This window comes from Archocentrus centrarchus, chromosome 11 (genome assembly GCF_007364275.1).
Source record: "Archocentrus centrarchus isolate MPI-CPG fArcCen1 chromosome 11, fArcCen1, whole genome shotgun sequence".
Taxonomy (NCBI): domain Eukaryota; kingdom Metazoa; phylum Chordata; class Actinopteri; order Cichliformes; family Cichlidae; genus Archocentrus; species Archocentrus centrarchus.
The window spans coordinates 8,366,678-8,386,636 of record NC_044356.1 but is presented as its reverse complement, the minus strand read 5'-3'; the positions used below and the strand labels follow the sequence as shown (position 1 = coordinate 8,386,636).

Below are 19,959 nucleotides of genomic sequence, written 5' to 3'. Positions count from 1 at the left end.
GCTCCTGCATACAAACCTCTCAAATTACCACTGCTACTATTAACTACTGAATGCACGAGGCTTTCAGAAAATAGTTTTCTTAATGAAGGTCACAGTTTTAAAGGTCTGTTTTCTGCTCATTTCCAGGAAACATAAGCCATAAAGTCGTGCCTATGAGTGACTTGCTGGACCCTGCTCACTGCTTCCAGAGTGCCGAATGGAGCGTGGGCTTCCCCGGCGCCGTGTGTGACCACACCGTCAACTTCCACCGTCTGGCATTTAACAATCCCTCGCCGAGCTCGCTGCAGGCCAAGAATGTGATCTTAACCAACTCACATGGTATAAAAAACCCCAGATCTCATCTTGTTGTAGAAGGAGCTGTTTTCTTACTGGTGTTGACATCTACTGGTGTTCAGTAGGAATTGTAGTAAATCTTTTACAACAAACTAGAAACATCTGATTTTGCTATAACATAGACCTGTCCTATCTGATACTTTAAACTCAGGGAGCTCTCGGGTCCCATATTTAAAGAAGAGACTGACTCATCCGTTTGGCTGGATGGGCCTGCTGCCCTCTGGACAGACGTACAACTGGTACTTTGAAAATGTGGATTATATCACCAACATCACGTACAGTGGGAAATTCTACGGCTTCAAGGTAATCAGAGATCCCACCGCGGGAACTGTGAGTGAAATATGTTAAATACCGCTTCTCAGATGCTGATGTTTAGTCGTACGTTTCTCTGCGTGCAGCCAGATCAGTACGTCATCATCAACCACAACTTCACCCAGAGCCTGGACAGTTTCCAGATCGTCGACCAGAGAAACGGCTCATCGATGCCGCTGAGCTTCAGCAACAACAAGAACGGAGACTGGTACTTCAATAAAACCTCCAACGACCTCTACTACATCGGTTAGACGCAATTTAATATGGATACATTGAATTTCAAATTTTGAACCTATTATGTATTTCCTCATTTTCTTACATATATGTATAATACTACAATAATGCCTGCTCACATTAAATAATGAGGTCAGTATGTAAAATGAATCCCTGAGAAACAAAGACTCAAGCTACTAGATACTGTAAACACCTGGTTTGGCTCTTAGTGATGTCAAAGATATCATTGATACAGTCATCTCAGGTGCACAGCTTTGACTGGGCTCCACCCTCCGGATGTTCAAAGTCATATCAGAAGAAATTTGGTTTGAAGGTATTTGATTAAAAAAAAAAGGATTATTTTGAACTGTGAATCATGCAAAGTTACTCTAGTGGAATAAAAGTACTGGAAATGAGCTTATAATATTAAAAATTCAGTTGTGTTACAAGCTGCTGTAATATCACATGCCGTGTCAGGGTTGGTTAAAATTATTGGCTTTTATCATATACCTACTTTTTTTTTTGCAACATAAATTGTCGGTGTGTCTGATTTCTTCATAGGAGATACGTATCGCTATAGAGTGACTGTGAACTGCAGCGTGCATGACTGTGCATGTGCATCACATCAATCCTCTAGATTTTACATATCATCCATTATATTTATGGACTTCTTATTGCTCTGTGTAAGGTGACCTTGAGTTTTTAGGAAGGTGCCTAAAATAAAGCGTATCCGTGCGTTCAGTAACATCGTTCTGTGTCTGCAGTGTCTGGGAAGACGAGCCAGCGCAGGAGGAGGAACACTGTTGACCGCTCCATGATTGACGTGGAGACAAACTTTGCAGTCTACCGCTGCTTCTACCCCAACTGCATCCCACCACCACCACCAGCTCCAGCCACTCTCACCCCATTACCCAGCCGCCGACCTGCCAACTTCATGTAAATTACTCCCACTGTTGTCTCTTTACAGACTTACTGTCAGGAGATTTGTGCATGTAACTGGCTCTGCTGTGGCCTTCCTAATATCAAAATATCTGTTTTTCTGTAGCCGATGGTCCAACGCTTCATTCTGGAAAGGTTCAGCAGAAAACCACTTCACTGAACCAGCAGAGGGCGCTGATGTAGTCATCCCATCAGGTAATGAAGCTTAAAACCAGGACATTTAATTGAAATTAAATGATAAAAAAATGGATTTTTGTTGCTTTAGGAGCCAGTTTAAAAAAATAGTAGCACAAAAAGGAAATTTCTGAAAATAAAATAAGTGACTGAGATGCCTCTCTATCCATGCTAAACCACAGGGCAGTGGGTGGTTTTGGATACCGACACCCCCCGTCTCAATAAGCTCACAGTCATCGGAGTCCTCGAGATACCCGACACCATGAACAGCTCGTCTAGCAGACAGGCTCGATCTGTGCCCGAGTACAACACTGTCGTCATAGATGCTGTCTACATCTCCATCCAGGTCAGTATCATCATAATCTCTCCAACATCATAATCCAGAATAAATGGACTTCATATCACCTGATTGCATTTGAGAGAAACCTCACTCTATATGCCATAAATGTATACAGAATTAATCTCAAGTGTATTTTACATTATATTCTACGTAATATGAAAGATAATTTGAATTGATGTGTGGCACAGCATGTTGAGTGAGGTGATGTTAACATGTGCCACTCTTTCAGGGCGGCCGGCTGATTGCGGGATGGAAGGACGAGCCATTCAGAGGTCAGCTGCACATCCAGCTGAGAGGGAACCACAGCACTGCGGAATGGCCTCTGCCAAACGGACCCAACCAGGGATCCAAAGTCCTGGGTAAGAAAACTGCTGCACTATATTTAACGTTCCCATGCAGCATTTCAGTGCATGTGCTGCAAATATAGCTCCACATGGAGAGATTGATGACATTTCTAAAAACCTAAAGTGCAATAAGATAAATGCTGCAGTTATGTAACAAATGCCACAACACCTAAACACAACTGAAGCAGTTAATGAAGCCATTTGCTTTTACTGCATGACTTGAAATTCCAGGCCAGCGTTCCCACCAGTTTAAAATGTTTTTATTTTTTTATGAGCAAAAGCTGAAGTTTGTGAAGTTATTTCTTTCATCCATTCTCATAAAGGTGCTACATTATTGCTAAGTTCAGAAATGTATGATCCACCGTGTCTGAAATGACATTTCTGCCTGTGTAACAGGTGTGTTTGGCACGTTGGAGCTCTACGGGCTGCCTCACAATGTTTACCACACCAAACTCGCCGCTACCGCTAACGCCGGATCCAACACTCTGACCCTGTCGCAGTCTGTCGACTGGCAGGTCTGTGCGCTTTCATTTAAGTTTGTATTATTCTGTGGATTGCTCTCACATGTAGGATTTTGTATAAAACTCAATAAACATCCTGATTTTTTTATACCTTCAGCCACATAATCGATCAGTTCTCCTTCCAGCAGATTGTCCAGTGCCGTTGCTGTAATTACTTTTTATATGAAGTGTGTTACCTGCTGCCTCTTGTGTTTGTTATGTGTTTAGGTCGGCGACGAGGTTGTGATCTCCACCAGCAGCTACAGCGCACAGGAGACAGAGAAATGTCGAATCACCGCCGTGTCAGCAGACGGCCGCATCCTGACCCTGAACCAGCTTTTGGCCCACACTCACAACGGTCAGTTCTGGTTCTGGAGGCCCGTCCCAGCACTTCAAGGCTTTGAAGTTCTATTAAAATACTTTCATGGGTCTCATTTTTAAACTGTCCAAGTGTTTGTTTTACACCAGCTTAAATGGATTTGATCGGTCTCATAATATAACTCCCAGCAAAGCATTGTGTTTACAGTATGTGCTGCACCCATAAGAATTTGAACTTAGAGGGCATCAAAGTGGGGAAAAAAACATTAAAAGCAAACCTATAAGACATATCACTGGGCTGTTTATTGCCTCCTCTGAAGCTACACGTTAAGTATCTTCTCACTGCCTCTGTAGGACAGTTAGAGTTGACTCGTGATGGAGTTAAATTACCCTGGAACCGCCTCAGTTTCTGGAACAGATGTTTCGAGAGCAGCAAACACTGAGTCTGTGTGTTCTCCGTTCTCAGGTGGGAATCACTCTGTGTCAGGTACGCCTTTCTCCTACACTCTGGCGGCCGATGTCGGTCTCGTGACCAGAAACATCAAGATCATCGGTCAGGAATATCCATCTATGATGGAAGACTCGTTCGGAGCGAGACTGCTCGTCGGCACTTACTCCTGGGAGGGAATAACCTACAAAGGTAAAAACTGTATTTTATTTGTTTAGATTATTATTTGTTTGCATTCGTTAGAGGCCAGCCAGAGTATCTGATTACCCTGCTCTTTTTTCAGTCGCACAACTCACATTTGAAATGATTTATTATACCAACAGAATATAGTCAGAGTGTGATTTTAGGTTCTGATCCCTGCCTGCGTTATGATCAAATTGGGGAGTGATGAGTTAGCAGTGCCCTGTAGCCTTGGGGGGGGATTTTCAGTTTAGATAGACTTTAAGCCAAATTTGGCTTAAAGCAGACACAGCAGTGGAAACAGTCACAGCCATGAAGGGAACTGTTTTGGGGTCCAAGTGTCAAACGCTGCATGCACAGCATATAAGATGGTAGCGTCCCACAAATGGTCCTAGTAGATGAGCAGGTGTGAGGAAGACTCTCAGACCTTCGTCGGTCATAATTTTCGGTTTTGTTTTTAAGGCAAAGCTCAGATCAGGAATGTGGAGTTCTACCACTCGGGTCAGGGAGGCTGGACCGACTACACTGACCCCCGCTACTCTGTGGCCTTCCTCAACCTGGGAGAGGTGCAGCAACACACACACACACACACACACACACACACACACACACACACACACACACACACACACACACACACAGCATATATAAATTCAGCTAAAAGTTAAATAATTCATAAGTGTAATGACAGACAAATTGGCTGATGGTGGCAGTGGGAGCATCCTGCAAGAATAAATCCACTGTTCATTTTAAGTGCATTTAATACTGTTTAATAAAGAAAACATTCACATTCATCCATCAGAGCATTAAAGTTTGTGCAGAAATTCCAAACTCGCAGGAACAAGTAGGAAAACCAACTGCAACTGTCTTTTTTATATCTTGTAGAATAAGTTTATGTAAACCAGCGCTGCTATTTTTGTTGTTCAATAAGTTTTTGTTAAATCTTGTTTTGTTTTTTCTGGGGTGAAAGGTTTCAGCAGATGAGTCGTACATTCAGGGCTGCGCTTTCCATGATGGTTTCTCTCCGGCCATCGGCGTTTTTGGAACAGACGGGCTGAGCGTCGACGATAACATCGTCCACCACACTGTGGGAGAAGGTGAACGCCGTGCGCACCATCACCAAGATGTATAAATCCCTGTTCTTCTAGGATTTTTAGACTAAATGCGTCTCTCTGTGCAGGCATCAGGATTTGGGGCGATAACGTAACACTGAGGAGGAACCTGGTGATGATGTCGCTGTGGCCCGGATCGTACCAGGGCAGAAACGAGCCGTTCAACTTTGACTGGAACGCCGCCATTGAGGTTTGTTTTATAAAAATATACAATCCACCACTTAAATGTAAATAATTTATGTCTATAATAATGATCTGGACTGTTTCTTTTAAACCTAGGTCAATGAAGGGACAAATGTTGTACTGCAGCACAACATTGTGGCGGGTTATGAGCGAGTGGCGTATCGCATTGATGGTGAACCGTGCCCCGGTAATGTGGTCAACCTTAATAAGAAATGACCGTCTTTGCTCTGGATTTTTGTCTCCTTCAGATCAGTAAATGACAGAACTTCTCCTTATGCAGGTTATATGAATAATTATGAGGCGTGGCTCCATAATGAGGCTCATGGCGGTCTGTTTGGAGTCTATCTGAACAACGACGGGTTGCCTGGTTGCACCCAAATCCAGGGTTTCTTCGTCTGGAGGAGCTTTGATTACGGGATCTACTTCCAGGTATGAAAAACCGAAACAGTGCAACAACCTGAGGTCTGGGCGTTTAATGAGAGGACACGAGGAAGAACTGAAACATGTGATCTCTGCAGATAAAATAACTCAGTTCTCTGTCTGGTGTTAAAATTTTTAGCTTTTTTTTTTTCTGCACGTTACATACAATCCTTTTGCTTTTGGCTTTTTGCTCTTTGTTGCTCCCTGCTCAGGTTTCAGCTACAGAGATACTGAGTTAGGTTTGGGAAAAGGTCATGGGTGCTTTCTTTGGCTGTGAGAGCGATTGCCCCGTCTCCTTTGTTGCATTAATAATAAAAACCAAAGTCTGCCTCCTCGTCTCCTTTGTTGTTACCTTGTGGTTACTATTGTTACTTGTATTCTGTGCTCTCGGCGCCCGTCAGCTTTGAAGTCTTGGTTCCAGTTTGTTTTCTCTGAGCTTCTGTCCTCTTTGTTCTCCCTGCTGTGTCTGTATTCATGTTTCCTGTTTTATCATGTAAGTCATTTGTTTCTCATGTCCAGTATTTATTTCTGCTTCCTTGTGTCTTTACCTTGCCTACTTTCAGCTGTGTCTTGTTCCCCTGGTGTTTCCCTGATAAATGGCCTTTGTCTTCCTTCGCTCTTGTGTGGGTTCGTTTGTTTGATTTCTCTCAGTTCAAGTTTTTGAATTTCTTGGCTTCATGTTGCGTTCTTTTGTGTCATTGTGTACCGTGTGGTCTTTGGGTTCCTGCTGTAATAAAAAGGTTAGCTTTACGTTTACTTAGTCGGCTGTGAGTCCTGCATTTGGATCCTGTTTCTTTACATCCCCACGTCCCCTGGATATCCACAGAGAGCATCCATCCTTCTCCCATCTGAATGAGCTTCAGAGCCATGTTCTTATTACAAGGCACAGAGAGCACCAGCAGAGTGACTTTGGCTACCGTACATGTTGAAAAATGAAGGGTAACACATCCCGAGTGTCACTGTGAAATGAGTATGAAGTAGAGCCCACAGTGAGAGAGACTACTGTGGGAAGGCTTTGAGGCTTTTTACAGCATGAGATCATCTTTCTTTTTGATAATTTTGACATTTTATTAATCAAAACAAACCCTGTGCTTTAAATGGGCCCCTGAATCTACTCTGTCCCCACTATCTTTTAAAGATGACTCATACTTAATGTTTTTGTTGCTTTTTTGTTTGTTCAAGCAATATTTTTGAACTCGGGTTCTGATCTGTGTTTGTGAGAAAATAAAGGTTACTGTTTAATGCGGATAAGACACGAGAAATGACACCAGCTGCTCTTCCTCTGCCCGTCACAGACCATCATGGATGTTGTGGTTTCCAACGTGACGCTGGTGGACAACGGCATGGGCATCATGCCTCTGGTCTACGGTCCTCCTTCTCTCTCCCACATGTTTGCCAGCAAAACGGTGCTAATTCAGGTGAGACGGTTTATTTTGGCTCACCGATTGCAGCTGTTCATTGGGATCTTTTTCTTTGGCAAAGGATTTATCTCGCATCCCTCTTCCCCAGAATTCCTTGATTGTCGGCAGCAGCCCGAGCTTCAACTGTTCAGACACTTTGTCCAAGATCGACTTTAATTTGGCAACCACCTCACACCATCGGGCTCCCAGACCCGTCCAAGGTAAAGTACAGCCTCCACGAACCTGACAAAACACTTACGTGCCACTCACTGCTTTAAAGTAAGTTTTCTGAGGTGATTTAAATGAGGAATACAGAAAGACTGGATATTTTGGGGTATGCCTTAATAGGAGAGGTTAAAATAAAACTCTGAGATCGAGATTTTTGTCGACACAGAAACTTTTAGAATAAAAAAGTAAAACTTGGACAAGTTGACTAAAAACTTTTGAACATAAAGTTCTTATTTAACAGTGTTGATGATTTCAACCATCCATTATTTTAAAAGGATGTTTTTTCTTTTTAAATAAATCAGGGTTTCCACAGGGTAGTAAAAGGTAGTAAATTAAATAAAAGGTAACAAACAGAATTTGACTTGTTAGTAAATTTTTCATCACCCCTTCAATATAGTTGACTTTTCCATTGATGCAGACTTTTTGTTTTAAGTTCGTTTAAATATAAAATCTGTATAAAAACATAACTACACCCAAACACTCATACCAGCCAAGCACAGCCCAGAGTGACAGGGCAGCATAAGGATGAGCTCCAGTAAGTGGGGAAAATATGGAAAAAATATAATAAAGAGTGGGAGAAAGAGAGCGCACTTAAAGAATGGTTTTACACTTGGCCTGTTCGAGTTGGCACATGTGTTGTAGTGGCAATCCAACCACCAAAAGGCCACTTGAGGGAACTAGAAGCCATTTCCAACATGGTGAGGTGAAAAGAGGTCTGCGATGTCTGCTACTTTCCATACTTTATTTATCATTTAAAGCTTTAAAAAACAGCTACAAACTGGAGTGCATAATGACAATATAAAAGGTAAGCTGCAAAAACAGTGCAAAAAGGGATTAAAACGAGGCATAACCCTCAGACCCAACCACACACGGTTGAAAAACTGTGTGGCTTCCTCCTGACGCTAATTCCCTTCACCTGTGCCCCTAAAGACTTCCTTATATAGAGCAAACATGAAATCTAAACACTGTACCCCCTAGTGCCCAAATGACACCACTACATACCAAATTGGCTGCAACATGTGTGTCTTTTCTTTTAAACAGAGTTTAAAGAAAGTTTTTTTGTTGACTGTTTACTGTGAAATTGCTGTTACATATGCACTTTTCTGTTGATCAGAGCTTAAAAGTGTGTTATTCAAAGATTTTAAGTTATACAAAGATTTTAAGCTATTCAAAGATTTTAAGCTATTCAACATTTTTATAGTAAAAGTGTTTAGTATAATTTTGGTGTTGTTTATGTATAATGTCATAAAAAAGGTTTATACTGTTTAAAAGCGGCCTCTGTTTTACACAGTGTTGTGGGTTGCCAGTTGGGCTTTTTTTGGGGGTTTTGTTTTCGTAGAGCTGGTTGCTTGTTTCTATCGCGAGATCTGGCAACACTGCTTGTATGTTAAGACTAGCGAGTCATTTTGGGCCTTGTCATGGGAAAATGTAAGTTTTCACAACTTTGGCTCGATCACCCAGCATTCAAAGACTGGCTTAAGCCGGTCATTGGGAATGATCGACAGGCGTTTTGTAAAGTGTGCAGAAAAAATATAAATTTGATCACACCGAGCATCCACTGTTCACCAGCAGCGGATTTGCGCGTGGGGGGAGCAGATCCCTATTTCGTTTTTTGGTGCAACACAGAGCACTGCAACCTCAAGGTCAGCTATGAGCACAAGTATTGCCGTCACACCTCAGCAGCAAACCAGTATTCCAGTATTTTATTGGAAAATAAATCATCAGCTTGTGAAACTTGATTTTCATTGCATTTTGTTTATATTCTTAAAAAAAACAAATTTCCTAAGTCTTCATGCATTTGGAATATTAATGTTTATGAGGTCTTAGTCAAGACAATGTCACAGTTACACCATAAAGTAAGTGGCATAAAGTTTTGCCTTTGGTGAGAGATGGGCTATCATTGTACATGGCTTAGTGCTGTGAATCCACCACCACCCCAAAAAAGGCTGCTGCTCGATTTTGTGCTGGTGGTAAAAATATTGTAAAGGTAGTAAAATAGGTAGTAAATTGAACTCTAAGATTCCTGTATTAACCCTGTAAATGCAGATATAAAAGCTAATAAACTTCTCTTTAACTGATGTATTTGTTTTTTAATGTGTACAGGTGGCAGATCAGGAATCTGCTGGCCAACGTTCCAGTCTGGCCACAACAATGCTCCAACTATGGCTCATCATCTCAACAACGGCTACAACTCCATTAAAGGGCTGATGACAGTCAGAGGTGGGTGAGCCTCTGAGATTTGGGACTTTTTGAAATGTTAGTGAACTTATTCCCATTAAATATGTTGCTAACTCCTGATTGTTTTTCTTTCCAGACACGACATTCATCAATTTCAGAAACGTCTGCTCCTCTGAGGCAAACATCATGTTCATCACCAACCCACAGAGTGAAGACCTGCAGCACCCTGTGCAGGTTTCAGGCATACGGGTGATTGACAGCACAGAAGAGGCCAAAGTGTTCATTCACAGGCCTGATTTGGGGTAAGTCACTCCATGCTAATAGATGTCAGATGTGCTAAAGCTGCGACAGAAAGATGTCTCCTATAAAACGTGGTTTTCACATGCTGTAGGACATGAGATCTTTTGTAAGCCAGCTTGAAGGTTAGCATCACCCTGGTTTCTTTGACAAAAAGCAAACTCTCACCACTTGAGGCCACGCATCGTTGTGCACCAGGAGGAACCAGGACTCTCTGCACCACCATAGGTCTGACAGTGGGTTCAAGGATTTCATCCCGATACCTGATGGCAGTCAGAGTGCCGTTCTCCACGGCTCCTCCAGACCCTGCTGTCTGTCTATCACTTGTGCTCAGGGTGAACCTGCTCTCATCTGTATACAGCAAAGGGCACCAGTGGTGGAGCTGCCAGGTCTGGTATTCTGTGGCAAATGCCAATCAGGCTCCACGGTGCTGGGCAGTGAGCACAGCGCCCTCTAGAGGGCGGCAGGCCCTTAGGCCACCCTCATGAGCTCTGATCATTTGGTCAGAGACATTCACACCAGTGGCTGCTGGAGGACATTTTGTAGCTCTGCAGGGCTCATCCTGTTCCTCCTGCTCAAAGGAGCAGATCCCGGTCCTGTTGATGGGTTAAGGACCTTCTCCTGTCCAGTTCTCCTAGAGTAACTGCCTGTCTCCTGGAATCTCCTCCATGCTCTGAGACTGTGCTGGGAGACACAGCAAACCTCCTGGCAATGGCACGTATTGATGTGCCATCCTGGAGGAGTTGGACTACCTGTGCAGCCTCTGTAGGGTCCAGGTATGGCCTCATGCTACCAGCAGTGACTCTGACCCTAGCCAAAGGCAGAACTAGTGAAAACCAGTCAGAAAAGATGAGGAGGGAAAACTGTGAGTGTCCTCCACCTGTAAACCATTCCTGTTTGGGGGGTGTCTCATTGTTGCCCCTCTAGTGCACCTGTTGGTAATTTCATGAACACCAAAGCAGCTGAAACTGATTAATAACCCCCTCTGATACTTACTGACCACATCAATATCACAGAGGTTTAACTGACATGATGCTGAACTCTGATTAAAAATGTTGATTTCATTTTTTGAGCAGTGTATTCCATGGAGTAGAACAAAATGTTGAAATTTTGTATTTCACTATTTCCCAAAACAAAGTTAATGTAGAGAGTGGTAAAATACTAATTTAGGACTCCTTCCTGGGGCACGTTACAGGTTGCAGTTTAGAATCTAAGCTGACAGAAAAGCTGTATAACATTTTAAATGTTTTGTTATTTTTATTGAAGGTATTTATAACAACATTTAATGTTTTATGCCTCAGTAAAGTGAACCCGGCTGACTGCGTGGACATGGATTGTGATGCAAAGAAAAAGAGCTTGTTGAATGACTTGGATGGATCGTTCCTGGGTGGAGTGGGAGCTGTGGTGCCGCAGTCTGAGTATGAGTGGGGAGGAGATCCCAGGAGGGGGCTGGGCGACTACCGCATCCCCAAAGTCATGCTAACCGCCCTCAATGGTAGCCGAATCCCTGTGAACCAGATCGCCCCTCACAAAGGTAACTAGAGTAGTGGAGGGAAGTTTATTGGAAAAGACAAAAGACAGTCGATTGAGTCACAATAATCAGACATCCATTTCTCTACACTCCTGCCACTGCATTCAGTTTCAAATGGTATCTTACAAGCAAATTATTGCATTTATCCAGCCGGCTACTTTTTATATTCTATGTTTCATTTCTTACATTGATTCATTGCTTAATGGCTAAATTTATAGTTTTGCATGGGTTTACCGTTTACAGGGTTTAGTTACAGTTAGATTTTTGTGTGTAGGTGTGATCAGGAGAACGTGCACCTACATGAGCTCCTGGCAAAGCTACAAGTGCTTCGGGCTGAACTACAGGATGCTGGCGATTGAAAGTCTCGATACCGACACGGAGACCAGACGTCTGTCCCCCGTTGCTGTGCTCGGTGATGGCTACGTGGATCTGATCAATGGTAGAATGAGGAAAAATTTTTTTTTTTGGGGGGGGGGGGTTGAATCAGTTAAAAAAGATTGAGTTTAAAACTCAGTTTTGTCTGTTTGTAGGTCCTCAGGATCACGGTTGGTGTTCTGGCTACACCTGCCAGAAGAGACTCTCTCTCTTCCACGGCATCGTGGCCACCGGTCACTCCTTTGACATTTACTTCACGAGCGTCAGCCCGCAGAAACTTCGTCTCATGATGCTCAACTCCGATCAGTCTGAGGTCTGCCCACATGTCAGAAAATACTGCTCTGAATGTATTAAATGTATGGTAATATTTTTAAGGAGTAACATTTTTAAAGGGCACTCCTGAGAGGTTTAAAGGTTTAAAAAATGACCACAAAGCAGATGTCTAAATCTACAGTTAAGTTCAGTCACTTTTTACATTTTTAATTATTTTTGTTGTTAACTTTGTGCAGAGCATCCTGGTGTCGGTGTTTTACTCCAACCCTCAGCGCCTGGATGTGTATGTCAACAGCCAGCTGGTCGTTCCCACTAACGCCAGGTGGAACGCTGATAACACCGACTACACCCTGATGAAACCCATGCCTGCAGGTACTGAATGTTTACACACAGGTGTATTGTGCCCATTAGTGTCACAGGTGCTCAAGAAGGAGCCAAATGCAGAACTCAGAATCTGCATCTACATTTCAATAGAACAGCTCAGCTGTTTTTATAAAAGTTGACTACCTAATGCTACAGTTTTACATCTTTGACCGTTAGAGTTGATCTAATAAGACTTAAAAGTGGCCAATAATGAAGAGAAATATTAGCGAAAGCAGCAGGAGACATTAGAAGAACCTGTCTTTGTCATGTATGAGTCATAGCTGAAGAACTGAGGAAATAAGATGTCAAATTTTCTTTTTTCTTCCATCACTCCAGATCAGTACGTCCCTCAGCTGAACGCCACCGTGGGCACCAATTACTTTGACCAGGACTACAAGATGCTGAGGGTCGTGCTTAGAGGCTCTCAACCAGTGGAGATCCGCACTTCCCCGGTTCTCATCATCGCCTTTGGTTTCCCCGCCCTGACCGAGGACCAGTTCTATAGTGACAGCCTGGTCCAGAACCTCGCTGTGTTCCTCAAAGTTCCTCCAAACATGATCCGCATCTCCAAGATCGTCAGGGAGAATGGAAGCGCGCGTCGCAGGAAGAGATCCGTGGGGCTGACGGTGGAGGTGGAGATCAAGAAATCTCCTGTCCAGGAAACCACGAACAGCACCAACGGTTAGGAAGGAGAAAAAGTGTGATTTTTCTTTTATTCTTGATTAGGGTCCAATCGGTCCAGCTTATGAGCATCTTTGCTCCCTGTGTAGGTGATGAGGACTTCACACTGCTGAAGAGCATCGCTGATAAACTGGGTCAGGCAGCAGTTACTGGAAACCTCAGTCAGTCCATCGGTTTTAATGTCTCCTCCATCGGCATGGTCCCGCCTCCTCCTCCATCCTCAGACCCGAGCTGGAATCAGGTGAAGCAGAATAACATCTTTTCTGTGGACTCTATAGCAGCTGTTTGAATATTAAGACGATAAAAATAAATTAAGTGTGTAACTGCTTTAAACTTCAGGTGGCGACAGAGGAAGTGACGAGAGAGGAACCTGCAGTGAATTACGTGTCCGGCGTGGCCCGCCTGCTTCTGATTGAGGAGCCGATAGCCGGGGAGTTTGTGGGCCCTCTTTACCAGCAGCCCAGTCTGATGGCTGTGGATGAGGAGGTGAGGCAGGGATACAGCTGCAGATGTTTTACTGCACAGCTGCTGTTAAAGCTGATGTTTTATACAGGACATAAGGGCAGCTTAAGCTGTGATATTATTCTTTTACACAACATATTAAAAAAAACTTTTTTAGGGTAATTTGTGAATTATTAGATGCCCTTCCCCTCAATCAGTCCATCTCCTATTACCATTATTTAATTCATTCTTTATTTTTTGTTGATCCAGTATCTACGGTGCATAGTCACTTCTTACATGCACTGGGGTTGTATTTATTCACGGTGACGCCTGTTTTAGAGTAACAGCCAATTAGGCTGCTTCAGTTAGTGAAACATATATTTTTTTCTGGCATTTTGGAAATTAAGAGTTATCTCATTTTTAAACACTCAAATTAATTCCAATGAAAATACAGATACGGAGTGTAATCGAGGCTTAAATCTGTTTTCTATATTTGGCCCTTGTGTGTGCTCTGTCACACCTTTATTAGCTTGCACTTTTCTGAATGCATTTCTCTATAAACCTGATTTGTTCTTCTAATTCTTATTAAGTAGCTCAGAGTTTTTGCTGTCCGTTCACATAGTCGTGTGTTACAATCTGCAGGGTAACTGCGTCTCCGTGGGAGTGACGACACTCATGGTTACAGCCAGTCTGAAGGACTCCAGCGGAAACAGCGTTGATGGACTTGAAGGAAACACCACAATCCTGTTCAGAACCTGCTGGGCCAACTTCACCGATCTGTCCATTCTTAACAGCGGTGCGTCTCCACATCCTCGCCTGAACCGAAACAGTATTTGATAATAGCTAGCGCTCACCAAAGTGCTACATTCATCATAGGAGCACGATAAAAAAAAATGAAGAAACAAATATGTGCATAAAATAAATATCCAGCATTATTTATGAAAAGAGGAACTGACCGAAATGTCACTCAGTTTGGGATTTGATCAGATGTACCTGAAGTATCAACACCTTTGTAATTAACTCCTTTTCTTCCTGCAGGTGAGAACCTGATGATGGTCTTCACTTTGAAGGAGTGGGGCACCACCTCAAGATCCTTCTCCATTAAGAACACTCCCACCACCCAGATCCCAACTGTCAACATTACAGAGCCGACACCTCCCACAACCGATGAGAGCATCTTCAGCTCCGGCGCCGCTGCTTCCGCTGGCGCTCTGTGCCTGGCCAGCATCATCTACACTGTGGCCTGCTGTGCAGATGCTGCTCCGTAGGTTAGAAGAGCTCAGCCCGTTTTGTGAAGGACAGCTCAAAGTCACTTTAACACGAAGGAGTAAAACAAACCTATTTGCTGAATGATTTATGTACATGGTGGATTTTTCCTGGAGGGCACCATAACTAATAGTCACTTTAACTATTTTGTCAAGTAAAACTGAAGCTTTTCTTGAATGTTTTTGTGTACTTGATTTTATTTTCTGTGGGTTTTGGGTTCTTTCATTGTATCATGTGTGGGGTTTAATACAGGTGTGACTCTCTCCACTTTTAAAAAGTGCAATAATACTGTAACAAGCTGAAGGAAAACATGAAATTTTGCAATAATTCTGTGCATGTCAATGATTGTTTGAAGCTCTCTTTTAAATAAATTCTATTTTTTAATCATCAAGCAGCTCTTTGTTGCATCAGTGTCTCTTGAGTTTCTTTTATTTATTTATTTTGATCTCCATTAGCTGTAACAAATACAGCTACTCTTCCTGGAGTAGCTGTACTTCTGTACTCTTCTTTTTCTCACATATATTTTTTTCTTTAGGCAAGGGTTATTATTTTAAATATTTCCGTCTGCTGAGTACAGACTCTGTCCAAGGTGCTGAAGGACGCTGCGTCCCTGCGCCTTTCCTTTGTTGCATCAGAGCACTCTCTTCTACTCTGCGCTTCACTAGAGGGCATTAGACTCCACAGTAAACCCTAAAGACATGATGCACCAAGGCCTGGATATAGGAACAGCTCTGCAGAGAACATTCTAAAACGCAGGCTTCAAACTAAAAATCAAATCCATTTTGATTACGTTCAAGCAGGTTCGTGATAGAAAAGGAGCTCCGTTAATTGTGCCATAAGTTGACGCACATCTTTTGAACGCACATCTGTTTTTCCGCGAGGGAGGTGTCAGAAGAACAATTAGTTTTACAGCCTAATCTGCGCTTTCCTCCTAGCCTCCAGAACAATGTGGGCGTGTTCTGTCCTTTTCAAAACAGTGCGCCGCCTGTCCCCATGAGCTGTGCGCACTTTGCGGAGCAGCCACTTGCTGCACAGGAGCGGATGCAGAGTCCAGCTCTGGTCCTCCGGCCACAGCGCAGAGGATGGATTTCTATCACTTCTCTTTTCTTTGCGGGTTTCTTGCGTTTGTTTGGGAGATGCCCTGTTTCCAGACTCTCGTTATTTCCCCCCCAGCGGCCCCGAAGAGCAGCAAGTTGGCGACGATTTTTAATTCACAAGAAGCGTCTAAATATTTTAAGGAGTTTTACGCGCCACTGTCACAGGACAGAAACAACAAAGCAACGCCGAAAGACTTAATTGAGCCGCATGACTACATGCTGTCTATTTACAGGACTTTCTCCACAGCGGAGAAACTGGGTCTCAACGCCAGTTTATTCCGTTCTTCAAAAGCTGCAAACACTATTGCAAGTTTTGTGGATAGTGGGCAAGGTATGTGGCGCTCTGCTGTGTGTGTGTGTGTGTGTGTGTGTGTGTGTGTGTGTGTGTGTGTGTGTGTGTGTGTGTGTGTGTGTGTGTGTGTGTGTGCGTGCAGCAGGTATTGCTGGTTCACGTGTGACTCATACTTTGTCTCCCACTTTAATTCAGTGCAGGCAGCATTTGGAATATTTATCTGTCAGATTCCACATCTTTGTGGTATGTAGATCATCTCCATGAGAAGGCATCTGACCCTGCTGTTTTAATGCTTTCCACAGATGACCTCCCACTCTCCCCTCTGAGGAGACAACAGTATCTGTTCGATGTCTCAACCCTCTCAGAAAAAGCGGAGGTGCTGGGAGCCGAGCTCAGGATTTACACCAAAGCGTCTGGGAATTTCAGAATATCGGAAACAGAGCCTGTCGACATCCAGCTCCTCTCCTGCCATGACCAGCAGCTGCTCAGCTCCAAAACACTCGACCTGGAGGGTTCCCACAGGCCAAAGTGGGAAGTATTGGACGTGTGGGAGATATTCAAAGAGCGACAAGTGCAAAGCCAGGGGAAACACTTCTGCCTGGAGCTCAGGGCCATGCTGGACAATCCTGAGAGGGACCTGGACCTGCATCTTCTGGGACTGCACAGACATGGGAGGCCTCAGCAGAAGAAAGCCATCTTAGTGGTCTTCACCCGGTCAAAGAAGAAGCAGACCCTCTTCAGTGAGAGGAGGGAGGGGAGAGCATTACTGGGCCTCGAGAGAAAGCCCAAAGAGAGGGGCCCTGGCACTAAAGCCAGCAGGAGACGCAGGACTGCTGCACCCAAAACCCGCCATAGGAAGCGACATGGCAGGAAGTCCAAATCCAGGTGCAGCAAGAAGCCCCTCCATGTGAACTTCAGAGATTTGGGCTGGGACGACTGGATCATCGCCCCACTGGACTATGAGGCATACCACTGTGAGGGTGTATGTGACTTCCCCCTGCGTTCCCACCTGGAGCCCACCAACCACGCCATCATCCAGACTCTGATGAATTCAATGAACCCGAGCAACATGCCTCCAAGCTGCTGCGCCCCGTCCAAACTCAGCCCCATCAGCATCCTCTACATCGACTCAGGAAACAATGTGGTCTACAAGCAGTACGAGGACATGGTGGTGGAGTCCTGTGGCTGCAGGTAGTAGACCTGGCAGGGGTCATGGCTAACCTTGACCTCCTGGGAACTGAACTGCATTGTAGTCTGATGGGAGACAAGCCTGTACCTGAAATAAAGAGAACTTTATTTAGCAAGATGAAGCCTTAAACAAAAACTCAAATGCATTTTTCAACTGTGGATCCAACAGTCATCCTGATACCTCAAACATCTGTTTTTATGTATCTTGCCTTTTTTGAGAAACTCCGTCTAGTCACCTGAAACTCTGCAATTCCCACAAATTTGTGGACACATAAGTATAAATCTCTTTGCTAAATTAATAAAATACTCAAAACAAAGGTTGAGTATTTTCTTACAAAGATTTTGATAAAAATGAAAGTGCTTTCATATCTGCATGCTAAAGCCTGCAGCCTGGTCCTTCCCTAAAGTAACAAAAACTATGCCACATGTCTGCAGAGCGGGCGTTAACGGCCATTTATTAAACAAATAAGTCATCAAATTTTCTCAAATCTGCATCTAAACAGATGTGACACAGCAGAGAAACACAGGCCACCACCATCTGTAAATACTGGTTTATTTTCTGATAGATTGATACCTGCCACAAACCTGATACAGGCGACGATGTTCCCCAAAGCTTTAACATGCAAGTTTCAAGTTTATACCAGGCTAAGTCACTTCTGGTGACTCAGTTTGAGAGTAGTGGAGCATTTTATATGTTGAACTATTCAACACATCAGACAAACATCATGTGCAAATGTGCAATTTGTGCCATTTTTAAGCTTTATGCTATAAAACGTTAAAGGATTAACAATGAATATACATTGATGAGCCACAACAATAAAACCAGCTCATAAATATTGCGTCGGTCGCCTTTGTGTCACAACTCTAACCAATCAGAGACAGAGACAGCACCTCTGAGGGCGTCTGGATGTCTGCTACCAGGACAAGGGTTCTACAATGCATGCTGATTGTTAATGATTATTGACAATGAAATAAAGATCTGCTTTGAGTTTTACTTAAATAGAGGTGTATGTCATCAGTGCAGTAGTTCTTTTTAAGAATGACTGGATCTGGCTGGTTACAGTGCATCCCGCGGATGCTTGGATTAGAATGCGGAATGGAAGTCTGGAGGCCACATAAACTTTGATTTGCGCTCTTTGTCGTGGTCGTTCAGCCATCACTGAGCAGATGCTACAGTGCGGGTTGGGCACAGTGTCTTGCGGGGGGGTGCACGCTGAGTCCAAGGAGTCTTGGTACTTGTCTAACTTGAATGCCAGGACCTAAGGTTTCCCAGCAGACCATTTCCATTTGTAGAGGACTGCTGTTATTCACATCAGCGGTCAGTGGTTTTATTGTTCTGGCTCATTTTTTCTTTGGTCATTGTGACCATTTTCAAAAGAACATCTTGGAGTAAAATGAACTATGCAGGTCAGACATTCAAAACAATCTGTTAGTTCATTAGTGTGTATAGTATGTAATAACTCTGCGTCTGGTTCCCCTACAACAATAAAAATTTGTCCAGTTATTTTAACATAGAACATTTGTTGACTGCACAAACTGACTGATTACACCGTTTCCGGCTGTTTCTTCTGTAAACTGAATGATTAGCTTCAGATAAACATGTTCAATGTAATGGAAGCTTTGAGTTTCATCTCTGTCAGGATTAAAATAGCACATTTTCAGCACCTGAAATATCCAATGACTCAGGGAACGTCTTCCAGTGCTGGGAAACGTGAAAAGCCTCAACCAACGTCCGCATCCTCTCATCAAAACCGCCGCAGGGTTTCTCACCGCTTCACTCGTGCATGAGGAGATGATATCCACACAGTAATGCTGTCTGTAATGCACTAATGGTCAAAGGTGCCGTGTGTAAATATGTGATGTGGAAATAGTAATTTATGTCATGTGAATAAGTTATTGCGTTTATATTGTGCGCTTTGCGCTGTTACAGCTTCCAGACGGCGTGAGTCACACATCTGGATGTTCAGGTTCAAATAAACACATGTGGGCAATGTTTTTGTATAGAATTGTGACCGATTGTGAAATATCAGATGTCTATCAGTGTTTTTAATGTATATATAAACAGGAAATAATTATCCACCAAAATAATGGTGAAGTGAATTTATCTCAGCAGTATATTTTAGCCACTTATACTTTTGATTCTGAGATATTTACTGGCTTTATAAAATAATATATTACAACAGCTGGTACAGACAGTGTTGTGTTTTATATGAACCTCTCATTTCTATAAAAGCGTGTCAAACTATGAAGCTGGTAATGAATTAATAATTTTTTTGTGTGTAGCCAAATGAATCTATTCTTATAAACTGCATGAACATGCACATTAAAACTTATTTTCTTGGTGATGTGTGGAATTTGCTTTCTCATTGGTCTTAATGAGACGTTCCTTTGTATTATAATGTCTTTTTTTTCTCCCATCTTGCCCGTGATTGCAAACCAGTTATTTATCGATAAACTTTAAAGGTTGACGTGGTCAGTTCACTTTATTGGCCTGCTCACAAAAAAAATGAATAAAAACAGTCAATGAAAAGAA

General features: G+C 43.1%; 2 protein-coding genes across 2 annotated transcripts in view; both read left to right on the top strand.

Moving 5' to 3' along the window:
• pkhd1l1.1 (PKHD1 like 1, tandem duplicate 1) overlaps nucleotides 1-15,200 on the top strand; it is a 45,174-nt gene extending 29,974 nt beyond the window's left edge. Inside the window, exons 49-76 of the mRNA XM_030741169.1 lie at nucleotides 127-318; nucleotides 485-636; nucleotides 732-891; nucleotides 1,623-1,794; nucleotides 1,904-1,992; nucleotides 2,154-2,317; nucleotides 2,541-2,670; nucleotides 3,052-3,170; nucleotides 3,384-3,513; nucleotides 3,940-4,113; nucleotides 4,564-4,667; nucleotides 5,072-5,198; nucleotides 5,282-5,403; nucleotides 5,493-5,583; nucleotides 5,677-5,825; nucleotides 7,112-7,234; nucleotides 7,326-7,437; nucleotides 9,548-9,664; nucleotides 9,759-9,924; nucleotides 11,221-11,453; nucleotides 11,725-11,889; nucleotides 11,981-12,138; nucleotides 12,335-12,470; nucleotides 12,798-13,142; nucleotides 13,232-13,383; nucleotides 13,482-13,628; nucleotides 14,226-14,379; nucleotides 14,622-15,200. Of these exons, the coding sequence (XP_030597029.1) occupies nucleotides 127-318; nucleotides 485-636; nucleotides 732-891; nucleotides 1,623-1,794; nucleotides 1,904-1,992; nucleotides 2,154-2,317; nucleotides 2,541-2,670; nucleotides 3,052-3,170; nucleotides 3,384-3,513; nucleotides 3,940-4,113; nucleotides 4,564-4,667; nucleotides 5,072-5,198; nucleotides 5,282-5,403; nucleotides 5,493-5,583; nucleotides 5,677-5,825; nucleotides 7,112-7,234; nucleotides 7,326-7,437; nucleotides 9,548-9,664; nucleotides 9,759-9,924; nucleotides 11,221-11,453; nucleotides 11,725-11,889; nucleotides 11,981-12,138; nucleotides 12,335-12,470; nucleotides 12,798-13,142; nucleotides 13,232-13,383; nucleotides 13,482-13,628; nucleotides 14,226-14,379; nucleotides 14,622-14,851 (4,313 nt within the window). The 3' untranslated portion in view covers nucleotides 14,852-15,200. The remainder of the gene's footprint in view (nucleotides 1-126; nucleotides 319-484; nucleotides 637-731; nucleotides 892-1,622; nucleotides 1,795-1,903; nucleotides 1,993-2,153; nucleotides 2,318-2,540; nucleotides 2,671-3,051; nucleotides 3,171-3,383; nucleotides 3,514-3,939; nucleotides 4,114-4,563; nucleotides 4,668-5,071; nucleotides 5,199-5,281; nucleotides 5,404-5,492; nucleotides 5,584-5,676; nucleotides 5,826-7,111; nucleotides 7,235-7,325; nucleotides 7,438-9,547; nucleotides 9,665-9,758; nucleotides 9,925-11,220; nucleotides 11,454-11,724; nucleotides 11,890-11,980; nucleotides 12,139-12,334; nucleotides 12,471-12,797; nucleotides 13,143-13,231; nucleotides 13,384-13,481; nucleotides 13,629-14,225; nucleotides 14,380-14,621) is intronic.
• Nucleotides 15,201-15,847: 647 nt separating this feature from the next.
• Nucleotides 15,848-19,674, top strand: gdf6b (growth differentiation factor 6b). The gene is made up of 2 exons (XM_030741689.1): nucleotides 15,848-16,277; nucleotides 16,541-19,674. Exons 1-2 carry the CDS (start codon nucleotides 15,932-15,934, stop codon nucleotides 17,431-17,433), a joined length of 1,239 nt encoding a protein of 412 aa, XP_030597549.1. The 5' UTR covers nucleotides 15,848-15,931; the 3' UTR covers nucleotides 17,434-19,674.
• Nucleotides 19,675-19,959: the final 285 nt, after the last annotated feature.

Excerpts from the sequence above, each read along its gene's own strand:
- gdf6b (XM_030741689.1), top strand. The coding sequence starts at position 15,932 with ATGGATTTCTATCACTTCTCTTTTCTTTGCGGGTTTCTTGCGTTTGTT. Across the intron at positions 16,278-16,540 it reads TTTTGTGGATAGTGGGCAAG|ATGACCTCCCACTCTCCCCT; the intron begins GTATGTGGCGCT and ends TGCTTTCCACAG.